The sequence below is a fragment of the Peromyscus maniculatus genome, chromosome 7 (assembly GCF_049852395.1).
Source record: "Peromyscus maniculatus bairdii isolate BWxNUB_F1_BW_parent chromosome 7, HU_Pman_BW_mat_3.1, whole genome shotgun sequence".
Taxonomy (NCBI): Eukaryota; Metazoa; Chordata; class Mammalia; order Rodentia; family Cricetidae; genus Peromyscus; species Peromyscus maniculatus.
Window position 1 is genome coordinate 80,363,291 of NC_134858.1, and position 23,222 is coordinate 80,386,512.

A 23,222-nucleotide genomic window follows, 5' to 3' on the forward strand; every position below is an offset into this window, starting at 1 on the left:
CTGAGGTTAGGTAAGAGTGAAAGATGAAATAAAACACAAGGCACCACAAAGGAGTCATGAACAGCAAGGACAGAAACACCTTCCTTAGCTGGTCAGAGGGGTGAGCACCGGAGAATCGAAGCCCACTCGGATGGTTCCACCTGAGTGAAAAGACAGTGAATGCAGCACACAGACAGGAATTATGTGCCATGCAGGACACAGAGCAGCTGTGACCAAAGGGGGGTGGGGGGGGGGCTCCAGGGTGGTGACTTTTGACCACAACTCGGCCAGGCCACCATGTTGTCTGTTTACTCAGACACAGGTCCAGAGATAGCTATTTGCAGATAGATATCTATCAGAATATAATAACTTTTGAGTCAGTGGCTCTACGTAAAGCAGATGATACTTCACAGCATAGCGTGGGCTTTCTCACGTCATCCCAAGGCTTTAAGTCTGAAGTTTCCCAAACAAAATTAATTTGGCTTCAAGGCTGAACCATAGGAATCCTGCCTGAGTTTCCCTACAGACTGGCCAGGCCCCCACAATCCTGTGAGCCAGTACTGTAATGAAAGTTAAATTTCCACCATCACCAACAACAGCAACAAAAATATACACTCTCACTAACACAGACCAATGGGTAGAATCCTGAATTAGAGACAGCAGGGCTTAGCTTGGCTATGGTGAGTGACAAGAGGAAGCCCAAGGTTCCTGGAGAGATGAATGATGTGACATGCATGTCACAAAATGTATTTGTGTTTTGCAGTTCTATGACACGTGTAACATAAACTGTATTAGAAGATTCTAGTTAGAACAGATTTGGAGAAATCCAGGCCCTAGAACTCTGCAGGATGTTGCCAAAATAAAATGAACTCAACCAAACAATAATATATCAATGTTACAGACATACTTTATATTTTCAAGATCTACTGAATACTCTTTATATAGCTAATCACTTACCATATTTGTCTCGTAAACCAACAGTGCATCGGAAGACTCCACCAAAGGCAACATCTTCACCAAATATTACTGAAAAATGATGTTCAAAGAATATAATTAGTAACCAATCCCTAAATTTTAAGTTATGAAAACTAAAGAATTTAAATATTTAGATTTGAAATTATACATACACATACATACTCATAATATAATAATACAAATGTGGAATAATACAAATGTGGTGTGAATATATATATATATGTATATATATAAAATCTTTGTATAATTCATACATGCATGTATAAATACATACACATAATCCAGTGTATGTGTAATGCATATATGTATATATACACGTAAACATATATATGTAAGTATGCATGTATATATAAAGTCAACCAAACTTGAAAGTCACAGCAAGACGAAGATTAAGTCGCTGGGATAGAGAAATGGCTCAGCAGTTAAGAGTGTACACTGAATTTGCATAAGAACCACGTTTCATTCCCAGCACCCACAGAAGGCGGCTAACAACTGCCTGTAACTCCGGCTCCGGGGAGATCTGACACCTCCAGCACCTCTAGCCTCCACGGGCAGTTGTTGCACTCAAATGCACATCCCCACACACAGACGCATACACAGAACTAAAAACAAACTAAAACTGAAAAATAAATGTTACCTATAAAATTGTTTAGAAAATGTGATACATATACACAAACAAATTATACTCATCCACATTCATGACATTGGCAGGAAAATAGGTAGAACCATAAATCATTACATCAAGTAAAATAAACCAGACTCAGAAAGGCAAATACTCCTGGCTTTGTCTCATATCAGAATCTAGATTTAAGTGTGGGGGTGTGTATGTGTATGTATGCGCATGTGTGTGTGTGTGTGTGTGTGTGTGTGTGAGAGAGAGAGAGAGAGAGAGAGAGAGAGAGAGAGAGAGAGAGAGAGAGAGAGAGATTGGAGAGAGCCTGTCAGGGAGCTTCTGTGAGGATTGAGTGTGTGTGTGTAACCAGAAAGTTTATCATGAGAGGACTGAAACAGATCTTGAGGGAGGGGGGAGGAGGAGAAAGAGAGAGTAATGAAATTTAATTGAAAGCAGAATGGGGGAGTACCTAAGGGTAGGGAAGCAAGAGAGGAGAGTGGATGTGAGGAAGAGGTCAAATTAGACAAAGCAGGACACCTATGGAGGAAACAGCTACCGTAAATTCCACTGCTTTGTATGGTAACTGAAAAACTGATCTTAAAAACAGAAATACTAAAGTCACTATTTCCAAAACTATTAACAAGTTCGATGCAAAAATAACCATGCAAACCAAGCCTTTATGCTATAAATAAATATCGAAACAAAGTGGCATTTCCTGTTTCTTCCTACACACAGGAGTAGCCAAAAGGTCAGAAGCCAACATATAATAAAGGGACCACACATGCTGAGAAGAGCAAGTTAACAAAGACAGACACGAGAGCATGTCAGGAACGAGTGGGATAAGCGTGTTACTGCAAGTGGATCCTTCGGCTTTCATGATTGGCTGAGGTCTCTGATTCCGGAAGGAACACAGCCACACACACATTAAGTTTACCTGCAGTCGGGTCTTTGGCCAATGAGTTATCCAAGGCACTTGTTATTGACTGAAAGAGGTTCATTTTCTGAGTTTGCCCTGCAAAAAGAAAAGTTACATTATATCAAAAACTGTAAAATATGCAAAAAAAGTAATAATAACCAGTTTCTTAACAGTTGGTTATAACATGGCAAAAAAGTGAGATACAAAGGAAGGAACAGAATCTATCACAGGAATTTACCAGATTCTTTTTAAAGATGACAGATCTATAACAGATACAAAGGAAGTAAGCGTGGAGAGGCAGTGGGTGAGGTAAACCCTATGTACACTAAACAATGCATAAAAAAGGAAACAAATGGAGAAAAACCACCAAGTGGTGGAGTGTCTGGAGATAAAGCTACAACTTTCAGAAGAAACGGATGGAGTGGGAGCCAGAGACTGCTGAGCCAAAGGCCTAAAGAATGCACATAAAGAAGGCTAAGACCGCCGGCAGCAGCCGGCAGCCATAGCCCATGAAACACAGGGAAGGCTAGAGATAGACTGGTGTGCCAAATCGTTGATGCTTGGAGAATCCTAAACTCTCTTCCCTGAACATGTCAGACTCAGGCCTTCCTTCTGTCTCATTGCTTAACTAAAATCCCTGCAGGCTGATGCCTGTCTCCGTAAATAGACTTTGGGAGGGGCCATATGAGGCAATACAGGGAAAGAACTTAGATAGCGCCTCATAAACCAACGGTGCATCGGAAGGCGCCACCACAGGCAACACTGAAAAACGATGAAAAACGATGTTCAAAGAATATATTTGGTAATCCCTAAATGCAGCGTGCAAGCTGGCTATCGATCGCCAGACCCAGCATTACTCATGACTCTCTCAACTTCCGTATTTTGAGTGGAACAGTAAAGCTTTATCGGGTAGAATTCCTAATGTTGCAAATTCAGAACACGCATGACTTTGGAGCTGTGAGCAAAACCAAATGCTGGCCAGGGCCCACTGTTACTGGCACTTTAGGCCAGCTCCTCTTGAACAGCCTTCAAAGCACAGGCAGGCTACCCGTGAATCTCACGGGAAGCCAACTATTTACCTTCAATTCCAGTCCCACTCTGGCCTTTGTCCCGCTAACCTCCATGTTCTTTCAGTCACCTAACATGAGGCAGTCAAGGCCTAATTACCAGCATGGGACCTAACAGCTCCTGCTGTTGGCTTCAACCTCTGACCATGAAGTGCGAGTCACTCATCCTTTCCTCTTCCTAGCCCAGCCAGACTCCCCAACCAGCCTCTGCCATCTTTAAGCTTCCCACGGTTCTCCCTCAGCCCGGCCTCTGGCTTGCTCCTGCTTGACCTCAGGTGTCTCCCTCATCACTTCAATAGTGCTGCATGCCCAAACTTCAGGCCTTGGCAGTCCCCACTCAGGACATTTTGATTCCCTCTGCACCCAGAATAATGGCCTCTTTATACTCTTGTTTCTGAAGACAGTAAGAATTCATTCAGAAAGTATCATTACATCACCCATGTCAAAGAACACACAATCACACCAAATGTACGCAATTACTTCATAAAGTATTTTTCTTCAGGCTGTTGTGTCATTTAAAAGTTACCTTCCTTAAATCTTTCTCTAGCCTGTTGTTCTAGTTAGCCTTCCAGTCGCTGGGATAAGCACCATGACCAAAAGCATCCCAGAGAGGAGAATGTTTATTTAATCTTACAGGCTATATAGTCCACCACTGAGCAAAGTCAGGGCAGGGACTCAGGCTGAGACAAGAGGCACAGAGGAGAGCTGCTTGCTGGCTTGGTCTATGGCACCCTTAAACAAGTCAGGACCCCTGTCCAGCCTTCTACAGCAGTTAGCAATCAACCAAATACGCCACAGGCTGCCCACAGGCTAATCTGATTGAGGGAATCCCCCTAGGCTCTTAAAGTTGTTGGTGATACAACATCAGACCACAGTTTAAGATAAACTTTTTTCCTAATGACAATAACACCCACTTCATACATGCAAGAGCATACCTACTTCATATATGTAGTAAAGTAATATTCTGGTCATTTATTAGGCTTCTCATAGTTAAGAACCTAGGGAGAATAAAAATGCCTTAACAGTTATTATCATTTTTATTTTAATTGATGACCATTTGTATTAATAGCAAATGCCCCCACAAGACCTTTGCTCTTCCCGGAGCTAGGGATCCAACCCATACTGTTAGCCGAGTGTTCCAGCTTCGAGCTCCACCCCCAACCCTCTTGATTCATCTTATCACACTGCTGCTACTCAGCAAGTTTTTACTAGAAAAACAGTAAAAACTTCAGTAAAAATCACACAACAATGAGGCTGAAGGATTGTGAGTTCAAAGCTACCCTGGGCTATGTAAGGAACTCCTATCTCAAAATAACCAAAAACAACAAACATTATACAAAGTAAATCTAGAATGTACTCTTGACACTGAAAATATTGCCTCACCTTGTGGGGGATAACTTACACTTATTTATGTTTCCATGTCAGCATGGAAATGATATTTTCACTAGTGGATATTTTTACTAAAGATTGTAAAGTTTAGGTTTGGAGTTCGCGCCAGTACTATTTCAAGTTACAAGTGACAAGTTTGACATAGCAACATCTACTTGCAATTCTTTTTAAACTGATACACAGGTGGTACGGAAGAAACCATATTCTTCACAGGCATGACTTTATTTTATAATCTCACAGTGTAGCTGGCCTCGAACTTAAGATCATCCTGCCTCAGCCTCCAGACACCCTGCTCTTCCCTCTGTTTGCCAGCCATGTACCTTTATCCTTCTTCAACTCCCATTAAAGCACATCCCAAATATCTCTCCACAACTTAAGACTTGAGAGAACCCAAAACTAGACACAGGCAGCAGACAGACAGATACAGATAGATACACACACACACACACACAATTTGTACTAAAATGTAAATGAAAGTGCCTGGACACAGCTCAACGAGAGAAAGCTTCACCAGCATGCATGCTTGGCTTCAATTACCAGCACCAAAAACTCACAAGAACAAAAAAAAGTAAGACTCTATGAATCCAATTGTGTGTCTCTGTGGCTGTGTGGTGTCTATGAAAGCCAGAGGTCAACATCTGGTGTCTTCCTTTATTGCTCTCTCATTTTTTTGTGTGTTTTAATTTGTTTGTTTGACACTATGTAGCCCTGGCTAGCCTGGAATTCACTACATTGACCAGCTGGTCTCAAACTCACAGAGATACATGTTACTCTGCCTCTACATGCTTGGATTAAAGGCATGTGCAGCCACACCCAGATCTACCTTGTTTTTTAGAGTCCCTCACTGAACTGAGAGCTTACCAATTGGCTAGACTGACTGGCCAGATAGCCCTAGGATCCTCCTGAATCACCCTCTGGAACTAGGATTCCAGGCAACCCCCCTGTCACACCAAGATTTTTAATCCCAGCACTGGGGAGACACAAGCAGGCAGATCTCTTAGTTCAAAGCCAGCCTGATAACAGAGTTAGTTTCAGAGCAGCCAGAATCCTACAAAGCAAACCACATCATATCATTCCCCTGTAGAAAGCCCTACAAAGACCTCTGACCACACTGGAATAATCCCACTCCTTGCACATCCACAAAACCCTGTTGACCCATACCTGCCCACCTGGACTGTCCCTTTTTGCATCACTGGTCCCAAGGATGACCACTGCAGTCTTCTCTCAGTTCCATTATGTAAGCACTCTGTTGCCTCAGAACCTACACACGAGAACCCCTCCAACCAGAATTCCCTTCTCCCACATGTGGGTACCTTTTAAAACCTGGGCTAAACATCTTGGGAGCCTTGACCAATATGTGTTATCCTCTTCCTTAGCACTGGAACATTTGTCAAAGGTCACTGACCACAGTGAGCTTTAGTTTATTTATCCACTTGCTTGCTATTTTCTTCCCATCTCCAGGAGGGCAGGGCCATAGCCATATACATCCTCAGCATCTAGCAGTCTGGCATCCAGAAAGAAATAAAGATGTGTGAAATGAATGAGTTAACAACCTCACACATGCGCACAATTATGGAACCTCGGAACAAAGAGAGGCCAGGATATAATGCATAACACACCATAATGCAGGCAACACACACAACAGCCAAGACAGGCCTGGCCTGAGGTCTGCTAAGTTAATTGTTCTCTGTGTGACTTAGTGAAAGCTGCCTAAACTGCTGACTTTCGGTTTCTGCCTCTATAAAAATGGAAACAGTATATAATGTACAGGACGATTGTGAGAAACCTGTGAGGTGATATCTATCAAACAGCCAACGTCCAGAGTTTCCACCTCTGGTATGTTGGTATCTACCTCCCCTTTCTCCTCTCTACAGTTTTATTCTAGTACCCCAGCTGCTAGGCACCAATAGCTACTGGATCATCTCATAGGTTCCCACAGTACAGATGAGGGCAGCAAAATATACAAAGATTAATGAGTAGGGACAACGTCACAACCCAAAGCTGTCAAGGGAGAAATAAAATTCAGGCATGTGCTGGCTCATACCGGTGAGACCAGCACCTGGAAGGCTGGGGCCAGAGGATCGCCAGAGTTTGAAGCCAGCTGGGGCTAGGTATGATTTCTTGGCCCACCTGGCGTGCAGTGTGAGAACTTTTCTTTAAAAGAGAGGGGGGGAAAGAGGAAGGAAGGAAGGAGGGAGGGAAGGGGGTGGGGGGCAAAAAGCACAAACACACAGCTCCTAACTTCTGGGTGATACTGCCTCTAGAATGCCAAAATCTCCAAAATGAGATGATCAAAAGAATGCTCAAAAGAAACCTGAGGGCAGTATATGATGTGAGATGGGAGGTCAGTCCCTGCTGAAATACCAAGAAGCGGTGTCTTCAGCGAAGGCCAGATGTGAGCTGAGCAGAGCCAAGAGGTGTAGAGCCTGTGTTAAAGCATCCACATGTTTCGGGAATTCCGTTACTGTCCTGGTCCGTTATCCAATTGAATAGGGCATTTGGTTCGAGGGACGGAGTTCACATTCAGCTGGCCGGAGTGGATCATCGAGTCCTTGCAGGACCTTGGAGGACCCAGGATGAGAGACAGAGTGGCCCCGAGTTGGGAGCCAGGAGGCAGTGTGGCAGGTGCATCTCAGTCATGGTAAGTATCTCAGGTTCACATCTTATATTAGTCCTCGAGTTTTATAATTAACAAACGGTAAGAGAAACCCCTTCACCCACGTGATGTGTGAACAACATTAGGAGACAGCTCAGTAGAGCATGGCCCGGTGTCTTATATTTAAATGCCTGAAAATAGAAAGTTAATGTCTTTGTGTCTCAACTTCTTCATTCTTAAAGTGTAGATGATAATGTGACCTCCATCACAGCCTGTCTCACAGGGTCACATTTTGGGCAACACCAAATCCACCAGGTCAAAGAGGGAATTATCTGGCCTCAAGGGTGACCAACTTTGCCATCAAGCTGTTTTAGTGGCAGACTAACATTCAGACAGCCTGCCTCATGGTACTATATCCACCAATACTTCAAATCAGGCTAAAATTGAAGTCTCCTTCTTGTGCCCTCCCTTTCTCCGAAGATGGGAATGTGCCCAGGAATTCCCTACTTCTATCAGTGGTCCTGGCACCTTACCCTCTGTCTTAGGGTTTCTATTGCTGTGAAGAGACACCATGACGGCAGCAACTCTTAGAAGGAAAACATTTCATTGAGGGGGTTCACTTACAGTTTTAGAGGTTCCACTCTCGTCATGGTGGGGAGCATGGTGGCATGCAGGCAGACATGGTGCTGTGTGGGACCCTGTTTTCAGGTTCCTAGTGGCTTTACCCAGCAGGTCTGCACAGAGAAGTTGATTGGACCACGGGCGTGAGTGCAGGTGTCTGAGATGGTCTGCACTTGGCTGTGCTGGGGGGAGGTCCTGTGCTCCACCCCTTGACATGTCTATAAATACCCTGGGGCAGAAACAGTCGGGGCCGTTGGAAAAGGTCCCAGGCCCTCTCGAGGCTATCCTGTTTATCTCCACACTCTAAATCCTTCTATCTAATATTTCCTGCTGCTCCCACTCAAGAGCACTCTGGGGAAATGTGGGGGTGGTGGACACACACACACACACACACACACACACACACACACACACACAGTGCTGGAGGAGTAGTTAGCTGAAAGTCTTACATCTCACAGGCAACAGGAAGTTGACTGGGACACTGGGCAGTATCCTAAACAGAGGAAGCCTCAGAGTCTGCCCCCTCAGTGACATACTTCCTCCAGGAAGGACAGACCCACCGGAACAACGCCACACCTCCAAATAGCGCCACTCCCTATAAGATTATGATTACATTTAAACTACACCCTCCATCATGGTTAAGTACCAACTGTCAACCTAACAATATCTAGACTCACTTAGGAGGCAAGCCTCAAGACACACCTATAAGGGATCATCTACAGGACATTAATTGAGGTGGGAAGATCTTCCCTTAATGCCAGCAGCACCAATGCACGATCTGCATTTGGACTGCATTAAAAGAAGAGAAGGACTGAGCACCAGCATTCACCCCACTCTGCTGCCTGACTGCAGATGTCATGTGACCAGCTTCAGCAAATTGCTGCCACCAAGACTTCTCCAACATGATGAACTGCACCCTTGAACTGTGAGCCAAGATATATCCTTCCTTCCTTAAGATGCTGTTTGTCTGGGTACTGTATTCCAGCAAAAAGAAAAGTAACACAGCACCCTTTTAGTTATCCTTGCTACAAATGATGATGTCATCCTCAACACCCTTCCCCAGCACCCACTGGTAAAACAGAGCTAAACTGGGTCAATGTCTCCAAAATTCCTACCACCCACTGACACTCCAAGTTCAATTACTCCCTCTCACCTGAGGAATGACAATGCTCAAGAGCTTCTCTCTCAGCTCCTCACTACACACCCAGCAATACTTCCCACTCACTTTGCTAGCAACACAAGCACTCCTCAAATCACTCTCTCCCTAGAAATAAATGATGGCCTCCCACAGCACAAAAGAATTTAAAACAAAGTGCAATGCACCCATCATAGTCTGAGGTACACAGCAGGCATGTGATATATTATCTCCTCATACTTTGTCCTGAATTTTAAACCCTCATTTATTCTTTCCTATGTATTCCTTTTTTTCCTCCAAATAAACTCACTTCCCATTGCTCAAATAAACACCATGCTTCCTAATCTGACTTTACTCATAATATTCTTACCTGTATAATACTGGGGGGAAAAAAAATCCCCACGAACGAAAGTCCTTCTTCTACCCTGATCATCACAAGACCTGCATACCCCCACTGTCTGAAGTATCTCAATCATAGAAGTTGTCTGTTGTGGGATATTTGCACATTGAGTGAATGTTGTGTTGCTGTGATTGGTGTAAATGGCCAATCGCTAGATAGGAGAGTATAGGTGGGACTTCTGAGCAGAGAGAGAACTCTGGGAAGAAAAAAGGCAGAGCCACCAGCCAGATGCAGAGGAAGCCAGGTGCAAAGGAGAAGAGTTAACAGGACATGTGGAAGAACATAAATTAAAAAAATATGGGTTAATTTAAGTTATAAGAACTAGTTAGGAACAAGCCTAAGCTGAGGTTGAGCTTTCATAATTAATATGTCTCCATGTGGCTATTTGTGAGCTGGTGTCCCTAAGGAAAAGCTGACTACATATGGCACCAACATCCGACTATGTGTATCCACATATGGCCTGAGAAAGCTTAAAAAAAAAGTTCCGAACAAGCAGCTTCCTGGCATTGTGGTCTCTCAGGTAGGCTCAGTGAACAGAGGCTCAGCTCTTTTAAGAAGCCCTGCTATGCAGCTGGGCACTTGAGCAGACGGCACTGGGTACAAATACCTGCTATAGGCGGACACAACAGATTCCCAGAGGTGGGGTGGGTAAATGTGGCTTAGGAACGGTATCCACCAACATGAAACTAGGCTCTCGTGGAACCCAGGGGGTGCAGCCAGCCACCAGTGCACCATGTGCTAAGCAGAGCAGCACTGTAGCCTAGCAGTTTAATATTTGGCTCACAAGGTCAGAGGAGGCTGCAGACATACAGAAAGTCAGTGCAAGATGGAGAAAACCTCTGAACAGATATACTATGCTTAAAAATGTGCTTAGATGCTGAAGAAAGAAAAGAATGGGTGTAGAGAGTCATAGAAAAAAATAGTTTAAAAATAATAAAGTCTTTAAAGAAAGAGTAAAGTAATATTTTAAGTAGCCCAGGTTATCCAGCCTCTCAGAATGCCTCTGTTACACTGCAAAAAATCTGCATCCAGGACAACTTCAAAGCTGCTAGCTGAAAGGGTTCAGCCTCACGGAGTGCTCTCTCCAAGATTTCAGATAAGCCCTGCACTCTCCCTCAAATTATACAGCTAACTCTCCCAGGACTTGACCATTATCCCAATTTTTTCAGGGTCTCCTAAAGATGCCATCACCTCCCCACACATACACACCCACCCTCGGCTCCAAACAACAGGAATCAGTCTAGAAAACATGTCGCCCACATTCCCAAGAGGTGAAGTGGGTGGTCTTTGGTCATTCGGTGGGTTATGAATGTTTGTCATCATTTAGGGGGGTTAATTGCAAGTTGTTACTGGTCATGGTCAGGGAAGAAACTAAACAAAGTAGGTTAGATTCAGGGATCTCTTCCTGAAGATAAGGAAGATGGGGTATATAGGAATGACAAGATAAAAGGGTAGATTATTTAATCTACTTTTAAGCAACTACTAGTCTCAAATATTTTACATTGGTATAGATTTTTGTATATTGACACAAATTCAAGGTCACTTTTGTTTTAATGTATTTATGTTTCTACTCTTAAGATATTGTACCTATACAGTTCATTTAAAACTGTAAAGTTCTAGTCTTTGAAAGCTACTTAGGATAATAAAGAAATGCAGGTTAGTAGTTAGTCATCTATAACAAACTTATAGTCATGTTAGGTATATTTTCAAGGTTAAATAAACAGATACAGTTTAGATAGATAGATGGTCTTCAAACACTTCAGAGACCTATAGAATATGGCTTTTAAGATGTTTCAATAACATAAGGATTTTCATGATAGTGAGACACATCTGCTCCTGTCAACACCAATCTACTTTAGAGATGACAGGCATCAAAGAACCTCCATATGGAGTTTGCTTTCATTGTGGCAAAGTTAACCACTGGGCAAAGAAACTGTCCTTTCCTCAACTGCTGACAGTATGCTGTCCAAACTGGACAAGCAGGACACAAAAGAAAGCAACTGCCAAACTTTGCCAAGACAAGGTAGGACAGTCCTTCAAAAATTCCTGCTTCACAAAAAAGTCTGTCAGAAATTTTAGGCCTGTAGGCCCAAGACGGATGCTCCAATGTTGCAGAGGAACCTTGGATGACTATCCAGGCAGCTAGATGTCTCTGTCATTTTCATAGTTTTGGAAGTTGTTTGCTCTGCACTTCCTGTTTACTCAGGTAACATTTTATCCTTCTTGGATCCTTGATGGTGTTGAAGATTAAAGAGTTATAGTTACAGTTTTCCTTGTTACCAAATTCAGAAAAACAAACTTACACAGGAGATATAAAACTTATAAAGTTAAAAAACATAAAAGCTTAAGTTGTTTATCTAAAATGATGTTTTAAGGTCTAAAAAGATATTTTTAAGATGATAATAAACAAGTTATGCTAAAAAAAATGGCTTATGTATAAAACTTTGGACTCACCAAGATAGATAATAGAGTATTTTCTTCAAGTATATGCCAAATACAAATGAACTGGACATTGCGAATGTATTTCTTAACTTATAATTCTTCTTCTTCTTTGGTTTTTTTTTTTTTTCAAGACAGGGTTTCTCTGTGTAGTTTTGGTGCCTGTCCTGGAACTTACTCTGTAGCCCAGGCTGGCCTTGAACTCACTGAGATCCACCTGGCTCTGCCTCTCAAGTGCTGGGATTAAAGGCGTGTGCCACCACCGCCTGGCTAACAATTGTTCTTATTATATATAGTTTTATTATGTTAGAGTTAAAACTTTTCCTTTTTACTTAGACAAAAAGGGGAATTGTTATGGGATATTTGTACACCGTGTGAAGATGTGTTGCTCTGATTGGTATAATAAAAAGCCAAACGGTCAATAGCTAAGCATGAGAGTATAGATGAGACTTCTGGGCAGAGAGAGGACTCTGGGAAGAAGAAAGGCGGAGCCACCAGTCAGACAGCAGAGGAAGCAGGATGGGTAGTACGGATATGAGGTGACAAGCCACATGGAGAATGTAGATTAAAAAATTTGGCTTTGACTTAGAGACCGGCCCCCAGCTCCCATCCTGCCCCAGACTTCCCTTCTGGACCAGAGAGGGCTCCCATCCTGACCTGGACTTCGCTTCTGGACAAGAGCTCCCATCCTGACCTGGACTTCCCTTCTGGACAAGAGCACACATGCTGGCCCGGACTTCCCTTCTGGACAAAAGCTCCCATCCTGCCCCAGACTTCCCATCCAGATAAGAGCTCTCATCCTGCCCCGGAGTTCCCATATGGACAAGAGAGCTCCCATCTGGACAAGAGAGAGAGACTTCCTGAATCTGTCAGCTGTCTGAACCAAGTGCGCTGATAAGACCAAGAATGAACCACAAGGAGATGGGCAGACATCAAGGCAGAAGTACATACAACAAAATGAAGAGCAATACAGCATCACCAGAACCTTGCCCGCCTCCAACATCTAGACCTGAACATCAAAAATTGGAAGAAGCAGAAGAAAACAGCCTTGTGAATAACATCATGAAGAAGGTAGAGGCTTATGTAGAGGAAAAGACCAAAAAAAAAAAAAAAAAAATGGGAAGAACGCTATAAACAACTAGAGGAAAGGGCAAACAAATTAGAAGAAAACAATAAAGTCCTGGAAGAAAACAATAAAGTACTGAAAGAAAATCATGAAAAAGCAATGAAACAAATAAAGGAAACAGTCCAAGACCTGAAAAGGGAAATAGAAAAAATGAAGAAGACACAAACAGAGGGAATGCTGGAAATAGAAAATCTGAGTAAAAGATCGGGAACTTCAGATGCAAGTATAACCAACAGAATGCAAGAGATGGAAGAGAGGATCTCTGGCATTGAAGATACAGTAGAAGAAATAGTTTCATAAGTCAAAGAAAACACTAAAGTCAACAAAATCATGAACCAAAATGTCCAAGAAATTTGGGACACCATGAAAAAACCAAACCTACGAATTATAGGGATAGAAGAAGGTAAAGAATACCAACTCAAAGGCACAGAAAATATATTCAACAAAATCATAGAAGAAAACTTTCCCAAATTAAAGAAGGAAATGCCTATGAAGATACAAGAAGCCTATAGAACACCAAACAGACTAGACCCCCAAAAAAAGTCCCCTTGCCACATAATAATTAAACAACTAAATGTACAGGATAAAGAAAGAATATTAAGAGCAGCAAAGGAAAAAGGCCAAGTGACCTATAAAGGCAAACCCATCAGAATAACACCCGATTTCTCAATGGAGACTTTGAAAGCCAGAAGGACCTGGACAGATGTAATGCAGACACTAAGAGACCATGGATGTCAGCCCAGACTAATATACCCAGCAAAACTTTCAATCATCATAGACGGAATGAAAAAGACATTCCAAGACAAAACCAGATTTAAACAATACTTATCCACAAACCCAGCCCAACAGAAAGTACTAGAAGGAAAATTCCAACCTAAGGAAGTCAGATACACCCTCTAAAACACAGGCAATAAAGCCACAGCAGTAAACCCCAAAGAAGAGAAGTATACACACACTATCACCAAAAATAACAGGAATGAACAATCACTGGTCATTAATATCCCTTAATATCAACGGACTTAATTCATCTATAAAAAGACATAGGCTTACAGAATGGATATGAAAGCAGGACCCATCTTTCTGCTGTATACAAGAAACACATCTCAAATTCAAAGACAGACACTACCTAAGAATAAAAGTCTGGGAAAAGACTTTCCAATCAAATGGTCTTAAGAAACAAGCAGGTGTAGCCATCCTGATATCCAACAAAATAGACTTCAAACTAAAATCAATCAAAAGAGACCAAGAAGGGCATTACATACTCATCACAAGAAAGTCCACCAAGATGAAGTTTCAATTCTGAACATTTATGCCCCAAACACAAGGGCACCCACATATGTAAAAGAAACATTATTAAAGCTTAAACCACATATAAAACCCCACACATTAATAGTGGGAGATCTCAACACCCCACTTTCACCACTGGACAGATCTCCCAAATCGAAACTTAACAGAGAAATAAAGGACTTAACTGATGTCATGACCCAATTGGACCTAATAAATATCTATAGAACATTCCATCCTAACAAGAAAGAATATACCTTCTTCTCAGCACCCCATGGAACTTTCTCTAAAATCGACCACATACTTGGCCACAAAGCAAATCTCAACAGATACAAAACAATTGGAATAACCTCCTGTATTCTATCAGACCACCATGGTTTAAAGTTAGATTTCAACAACAACAAAAACTACAGAAAACCTACAATCTCATGGAAACTGAATAATGCTCATCTGAATCACCAATGGGTTAAGGAAGAAATTAAAGACTTCCTAGAGATCAACGAAAATGAAGACACCACGTACCCAAACTTATGGGACACTATGAAAGCAGTGCTAAGAGGAAAATTCATAGCACTAAATGCCCACATAAAGAAGTTAAAGAAATCTCACACTAGTGACTTAACAGCACACCTGAAAGCTCTAGAACAAGAAGAAGCAAAGTCTCCCAGGAAGAATAGATGCCAGGAAATTATCAAAGTGAGAGGTGAAATTAATAAAATAGAAACTAAGAAAACAATACAAAAAAATTAATGAAACAAGGAGTTGGTTCTTTGAGAAAATCAACAAGAAAGACAAGCCCTTATCCAAACTAACCAAAAGACAGAGAGAGAGAATCCAAATCAACAAAATCAGAAATGAAAAGGGGGACATAACAACAGACATTGAGGAAATCCAGAGAGTTATCAGTATATATTTCAAAAACCTCTACTCCACACAACTGGAAAGCCTAAAAGAAATGGACAATTTTCTGGATAGGTACCACATACCTAAGTTAAATCAAGACCAGATAAACTATTTAAATAGTCCAATAACCACTAAGGAAATAGAAACAGTCATTAAATGTCTCCCAACCAAAAAAAAAGCCCAGAACCAGATGGTTTCAGCGCAGAATTCTACCAGATTTTCAAAGAAGAGTTAATACCAATACTCTCTAAATTGTTCCACATAATAGAAATAGAAGAAACATTACCAAACTCCTCCTATGAGGCTACAATTACCCTGATTCCTAAACCAAACAAGGATACAACAAAGAAAGAGAACTACAGACCGATCTCCCTCATGAACATTGATGCAAAAATACTCAATAAGCCACTGGCAAACAGACTCCAAGAACACATCAGAACAATTATCCACCGTGATCAAGTAGGCTTCATCCCAGGGATGCAAGGGTGGTTCAACATATGAAAGTCCATCAATGTAATACACCATATAAACAAACTCAAAGAAAAAACCACATGATCATCTCACTAGATGAAGAAAAGGCATTTGACAAAATCCAACACCCCTTCATGATAAAAGTCTTGGAGAGATAAGGAATACAGGGAACATACCTAAACATAATAAAGGCAATTTACAGCAAGCCAACAGCCAACATCAAATTAAATGGAGAGAAACTCAAAGCAATTCCACTAAAATCAGGAACGAGGCAAGGCTGTCCACTCTCCCCATACTTATTCAATATAGTATTTGAAGTTCTAGCCAGAGCAATAAGACAACATAAGGAGATTAAGGGGATACAAATTGGAAAGGAAGAAGTCAAGCTTTCCCTATTTGCAGATGACATGATAGTATACTTGAGTGACCCCAAAGATTCCACCCAGGAACTGATAAAGCTTATAAACACCTTCAGCAACATAGCAGGATACAAGATCAACTCAAAAAAATCAGTAGCCCTCCTATATACAATGGACAAAGAAGCTGAGAAGGAAATCAGAGATATATCACCCTTTACAATAGCCACAAATGACATAAAATACCTTGGGGTAACACTAACCAAGCAAGTGAAGGACCTGTATGATAAGAACTTTAAGTTCCTGAAAAAAGAAATTGAAGAAGATGTCAGAAAATGAAAAGATCTCCCATGCTCATGGATAGGCAGGACCAACATAGTAAAAATGGCAATTTTAGGGGCTGGAGAGATGGCTCAGAGGTTAAGAGCACCGCCTGCTCTACCAGAGGTCCTGAGTTCAATTCCCAGCAACCACATGGTGGCTCACAACCATCTGTAATGAGATCTGGTGCCCTCTTCTGTATACATAATAAATAAATAAATCTTTAAAAAAAAATGGCAATTTTACCAAAAGCAATCTACAGATTCAATGCAATCCCCATCAAAATACCAACACAATTCTTCACAGACCTGGAAAGAATAATACTCAACTTCATATGGAAAAACAAAAAACCCAGGATAGCCAAAAGAATCATGTACAATAAAACAACCTCTGGAGGCATCACAATCCCTGACTTCAAGCTCTACTATAGAGCTACAGTAATAAAAACAGCCTGGTATTGGCATAAAAACCGACATGTGGACCAATGGAATCGAATTAAAGACCCTGATATTAACCCGCACACCTATGAACATATAATTTTTGACAAAGAAGCCAAAAGTGTACAATGGAAAAAAGAAAGCATCTTCAACAAATGGTGCTGGCATAACTGGATATCAACATGTAGAAGGCTGCAAATAGATCCATATCTGTCACTGTGCACAAAACTTAAGTCCAAGTGGATCAAGGAACTCAACATAAATCCAGCTACTCTGAACCTGCAAGAAGAGAAAGTAGGAAGTAGTCTTGAATGCATTGGCATAGGAGATCACTTCCTAAATGTAACACAAGTAGCACAGACACTGAGAGAAACAATCAATCAACGGGACCTCTTGAAACTGAGAAGCTTTTGTAGAGCAAAGGATACGGTCAACAAGGCAAAGCGACAGCCTACAGAATGGGAAAAGATCTTCACCAACCCCACATCTGACAGAGGACTGATATCCAGAATATATAAGGAACTCAAGAAATTAGACATCAAAACGACCAACAGTCCAATTAAGAAATGGGCTATAGAACTAAACAGAGAATTCTCAACAGAGGAAACTCAAATGGCTGAGAGACATTTAAGGAAATGCTCAACATCCCTAATCATCAGGGAAATGCAAATCAAAACAACTCTGAGATATCACCTTACGCCTGTCAGAGTGGCTAAGATCAAAAACACTGAAGACACTTTATGCTGGAGAGGATGTGGAACTAGGGGTACTCTCCTCCACTGCTGATGGGAATGCAAGCTTATACAACCACTTTGGAAATCAATATGGCGCTTTCTTAGAAAATTGGGAATCAATCTCCCCCAAGATCCAGCTATACCACTCTTGGGCATATACCCAAGAAATGCTCAATCATACCACAAGAGCACTTGCTCAGCTATGTTCATATCAGCATTGTTTGTAATAGCCAAAACCTGGAAACCTAGATGCCCTTCAAACTGAAGAATGGATAAATAAATTGTGGCACATATACACAATGGAATACTACTCAGCAGAGAAAAACAATGACATCATGAGGTTTGCAGGCAAATGGATGGATCTAGAAAAAATCATCCTGACTGAGGTAACCCAGACTCAGAAAGACAAATATGGTATGTACTCACTCATAGGAGGCTACTAGATGTGGAACAAGGATGACTGGACTGCTACTCACATCACCAGTGAGGCTACCTGGAAAACAGGACCCCAAGAAAGACACGAGGATTGCCCAATGACGGAGAAATGGCTGAGATCTACATGAACAACCTAGACATGAGTGGGAGTAATAAAGGGCAAGGGTCGAGGGAAAGAGAGCAGGAGATCCCAGCTGGATCAAGAACAGACAGGGAGAACAAGGAATAGGAGACCATGGTAAATGAAGACCACATGATAAAAGGAAGAAACAAAGTGCTAAAGAGGCCCACAGAAATCCACAAAGATACCCCTCAAAAAGACTGCTGGCAATGGTCGAGAGACAGCCGGGATTGACCTACTCTGGTGATGGGATGGCCAAACACCCTAATAGTTGTGCCAGAAACCCCATCCAAGGACTGAGGAATCTGGATGCAGACATCCACGGCTAGGCCCCGGGTGGAGCACCGGGAGTCTAATTAGCAAGAAAGAGGAGGGTTTATATGAGCAACAATTGTTGAAACCAAGGTTGGATAAAGCACAGGGACAAATAGCCAAACGAATGGAAACACATGAACTATGAACCAAAGGCTGAGGGGCCCCCAACTGGATCAGGCCCTCTGAATAGGTGAGACAGTTGATTGGCTTGATCTGTTTGGGAGGCATCTAGGCAGTGGGACCGGGTCCTGGGCTCATTGCCTGAGTTGGCTGTTTGAAACCTGGGACTTATGCAGGGACGCTTGGCTCAATCTGGGAGGAGGGGACTGGACCTGCCTGGACTGAGTCTACCAGGTCGATCTCAATCCTCGGGGGGGGGGGGGGGGGGGGGGGAGGCTTTGCCCTGGAGGAGGTGGGAATGGGGAGTGTCCTGGGGGAAAGGGGGAGAACAAGGGAATCTGTGGCTGTTATGTAGAACTGAATGGTATTGTAAAATAAAATAAAATAAAATAAAAAATATGGCTTAATTTAAGTTATAAGAACTAGTTAGGGCCGGGCGGTGGTGGCGGCGCACGCCTTTAATCCCAGCACTCGGGAGGCAGAGGCAGGTGGATCTTTGTGAGTTCGAGGCCAGCCTGGGCTACCAAGTGAGTTCCAGGAAAGGCGCAAAGCTACACAGAGAAACCCTGTCTCGAAAAACCAAAAAAAAAAAAAAAAAAGAACTAGTTAGGAACAAGCCTAAACTAAGCTTTCATAATTAATAATAAGTCTCTGTGTCATTATTTGTGTGCTGGTGGCCCAAAGGAAAATCTGACTACAATTTTCTCTGCTGATACAAAGGATGACCCTACTCCAGGCCTTAAACCTACTCAGTTTCTACCTTGTTTCTACCTGAAAAACAATATTCCAGTGATCTTTGCAAAGATAAGCCCTTGTCTCAGTTCACTGTGCAGCTTAAAAGTCACCTACTGGAAGTTGATCCTGGCCACCAACTGAAGCAGTCCCTCTTCCATGTGAAATCGAACAACGTGGGTGAATGAAAAGCATTTGCAGCACATGTGAAGGGCAGAGAGTTGGTATCTTCATTAGCAGCTGTAATATGCAAAATTTTAGCACTATTTATGAGGCTTTCGAGTAAGACACAATGGGTTTGAAAGTTGACTCTGTTCTTTACCACACTTGGGAAGGCCACAAACATCTCTGAGCCTCGATGTACAATGAACATAATACCATCTAGCTATGTGATTATTGTGAAGATAACAGACCGATGCCCACCACAACACCTAGACAAAGGCAATTACTCAACAATGGAGTCAGCATCGACAGGAAAAAAAAAGACATAGGGCACAACTTTCAAAATATGAAAAAAGAAAAAGAAATGCCTTTCACAAAAGAACATAAACTAATGAGCAAATATTATGGGAAAAGATTCCTAAGCAGAAGAGAAACAAATGCAAACATAAGATGCAGTGGTTAATACAAAATCACAAGGATGTATTCCTGGGATTCCCAGCATTAACCCCAACACATTCTTATATCCTTTCCCCTTACACTTAATATGACAAACACTCTTACACAGACTAAGTATAAACTGGGCATCTGAAGTGAGCATTTTAAAACTCCATTAAACCATTCATATTTTTTGAGTGAGAACTCTAATCTCTGGGGCTTTATCATTGGGGGAGGGGGACATGCGCATGGAATATAGCTATCTTCATATTTTATAACACTGTGAAACTATAACAAACATATGATGGTGTCTATTAAAAGTTGTTCTTTACTGAGTTAGTACTTCCAAGGTGCCACAGTATTTTAAATATGTTAGCAACACTGTGTTAAATGTATTAGTGACACTCAGCCCTTAGCTCTTCTCTCCTTTTGAAGTAGCTGCCATCATTAATCCCTTAATTATAGAGAAGCTGAAGCTTGTAGAAGTGATAACTTCAAAGTCTCAGGAGATAGGGACAAGACCAAACTCAAGACACTGACTCTCACTTCTGAACTATACATGTTATCAAAACTCTGCAGCATCACAGGAAAATTTTTCTAATTACAGAAAATACAGTGAGTTGGAAGAATGAACCTTAAAGGCTTAGCAGCATTTACCATGAGTGGTACCAAACACTTTTTTACTTTTTTCTAACTTATGCCTTTCATCTGTAATATGCTTGTACCGTTTTTTATAGTAACAACATAGAGACATGACATCACTCAGATTTTAGTCATTTCACAATTGTGGAAGGGAGAATTAAGACCTGTGCTCTATTTCTCTATGACTAGGCCAAAGTTTCTTTGCTGTGAAGACAGTATTGAAGGCTGGGAGGGGGAAAAAATCAACTGCTATTGTCTTTCTAATCTACTATTTCACAAAACTGGGAAGACTGATCGGTAAATTATTTCTAAATACCTTTATTGCCTTACGTAGAGTGGCAGTTTTGAAATCTAGCTTACTAGATTCCAAACTTTACAGCTACCTGTCAACTTACACCTTGTGTACTATTGAATACTCTGTTTCAAGGCTTCAGTCTATCTGACTGCAAAGCAGAAATTAAAACATGACCTATCCCATGAAATTAAAACTTGTCCTATGAACCAAATGAGAGGAGGAATGCCAATTTCACCAACAGCAAGCTCTCAACAAATATTGTTCACAAGTAAAGACGGGCTCCCAAAAATACCAGCCCCGGCGTGGGAGAAGTCATTAGACAAGAAAGCAGGACAGGTATCCTTACGGTCTCCCGCGACTCTGCAGATAGACCTGGGATCTTAGGCGATTACACAAAACTTGTAGGAGAAACAGTGTAACAAAGGCTGCACAATAGGAGCCTGACCCATACCCTTCCACTTGCTCTTTCCCACCACCTGTATAGATTACCTCTGCTTGGCCAAATGACAGCAGAGCCCAGCAGGAGCTCAGTATTAGGCTCAAATAGAAGTCTGGATTCTTTCCCATCTGTAGGTAGAACCTGTTTCGTGACCTTGAGAAAATTAAATTCTATTTACTCCCTAGGTTTACTCTTCCCTTGCAAATAGGAAAAAAGGGGAGGGGGGAGGATAAGAAAAAAGAAAGAAAAGTCTTTTACAGGCTGCTGCCTCAAATTAGTGACCCAGTCCAAGGTAACACCTAAGGGGCCTGATATGAGAAAGCAGGGATGAAGCTTCCAGACAAGAGGGGCGTTTTTTGGACACCACTTCTGCACCCTTAGGCCCTCGCAGACGGCAGGGCGCCCTCTCACCTATCCCGAAGGTGCCCAGAGGCTGCATCTGAAGGGAAGAGTCACCAAGAAAGAGCAACAAGATCACAAGCCGACCCGAGGCGGGAATGGACCCGGGATGCAGGGAGATCGCCGGCTCTCACCATACTGCTGGGACTCCGGGTCCGGCTGGAAGGTGAAGTGGGCCACCCGACGCTTCTGGGCCGCGTCCTCGCCTCCGGGTTGCAGGAAGCCTTGCACCAGCCCAGCGCCGCGCAGTCCGCACCACCGCCGCTCCGCTCCCGCAGCTCGGAGCCGCAGAAGCCCACCCGCGCGCGCAGCCAACGCCGCCATCCCCGGGTCTCAGGCACCGCAGCCCACGCTGCCGGCAGGGAGGGCGGAGCTGCGGCAGGAGCCTCCTCATTGGGCGGTTCCGAGGGGCGGGTCCGTGAAATAAACCAATCGGAGCTGGAAGTTCGGGGGCGGGGATGGGGACGCTGTGACCTGGCCGCCGGCGCAGACGGAAGCTGGACCTAGGGCCCTGCAGCCTGAGATGCGGTCCCTGGCTGTGGAGCCACCCCCAAATTCAACAACAGCGTGGCGTGAGGTGTCACACCCGGCGACTGGCTGTGTTATTCTCCAGTATCATTTTTCACAGTGTCATTTCCAGTAACTCTTTCATTTTTAAAATTACACTTCCTCCTGTGTTTCTCAGAGTCAGTGAGTGCGGGATGGTAAAGAAAGATTAGTGATTGGATTGTTGTCTCTCACAGAACTTCACTAGCTACTCAGGCTACTCCTGCTGAGACGCATCTTGCTTTTGGACCAACGATCGTATATAGAAAGGTAATACTTTCTTTGCAGATGGAACCAGAGTATCACTACCCTCAGGCTAACGTGCCACACAGAACAGTAAAATGTTTCTTCCGTGTGACCAGGACGCCTGCAAATGTGGCATCCGGGACTGGGAAACTTGGCAGTTAAAATAATAATGGATTTGTGTCGGGATCTATTGTTTTATATATAGATGCACTCTTTAAATTCAACATTGTAAAAAGACAAATTCATCAGTAAAAACAGAGGAGAAAGGACTAGGGTATGTCCGAGGGGGTAAAGAGTTTGCTGCCAACCCTGACAACCTGAGTTCAACCCCTGGAACTCAAAAGGTAAAAGAGAATTGACACCTGTAAATTGCCCTCTGGCCTCCACAGGATGTTCTGGCATACATGCACTCACAGGTATCCATGCACTCACACACACATACATACATACAATGTTTTTAAAAATAGTTTAATGACAGAGAAATCTCATCTATTGCTTCACCTATTTGACATTTTTGTGAGTTTGACACAAGCCAACAGGGTCAGCTGGGAAGAGGGCATCTCAATTGAGAAA

General features: G+C 42.6%; 1 protein-coding gene across 2 annotated transcripts in view; it reads right to left on the bottom strand.

Annotated features, from left to right (window-relative positions):
* The window catches only part of Bckdhb (branched chain keto acid dehydrogenase E1 subunit beta), a 191,246-nt gene extending 169,030 nt beyond the window's left edge, over positions 1–22,216 (bottom strand). The window contains exons 1-3 of one of the 2 annotated variants that reach the window (XM_042281362.2): positions 21,992–22,216; positions 2,502–2,579; positions 937–1,005 (exon numbers count right to left, since the gene is read on the bottom strand). In XM_042281362.2, the coding sequence (XP_042137296.1) occupies positions 937–1,005; positions 2,502–2,579; positions 21,992–22,181 (337 nt within the window). In that variant the 5' untranslated portion in view covers positions 22,182–22,216. Of the gene's footprint in view, positions 1–936; positions 1,006–2,501; positions 2,580–21,869 lie in introns of both variants that reach the window. The other variant, XM_076576750.1, reaches the window with a different exon arrangement.
* Between the last annotated feature and the right edge of the window lie 1,006 nt (positions 22,217–23,222).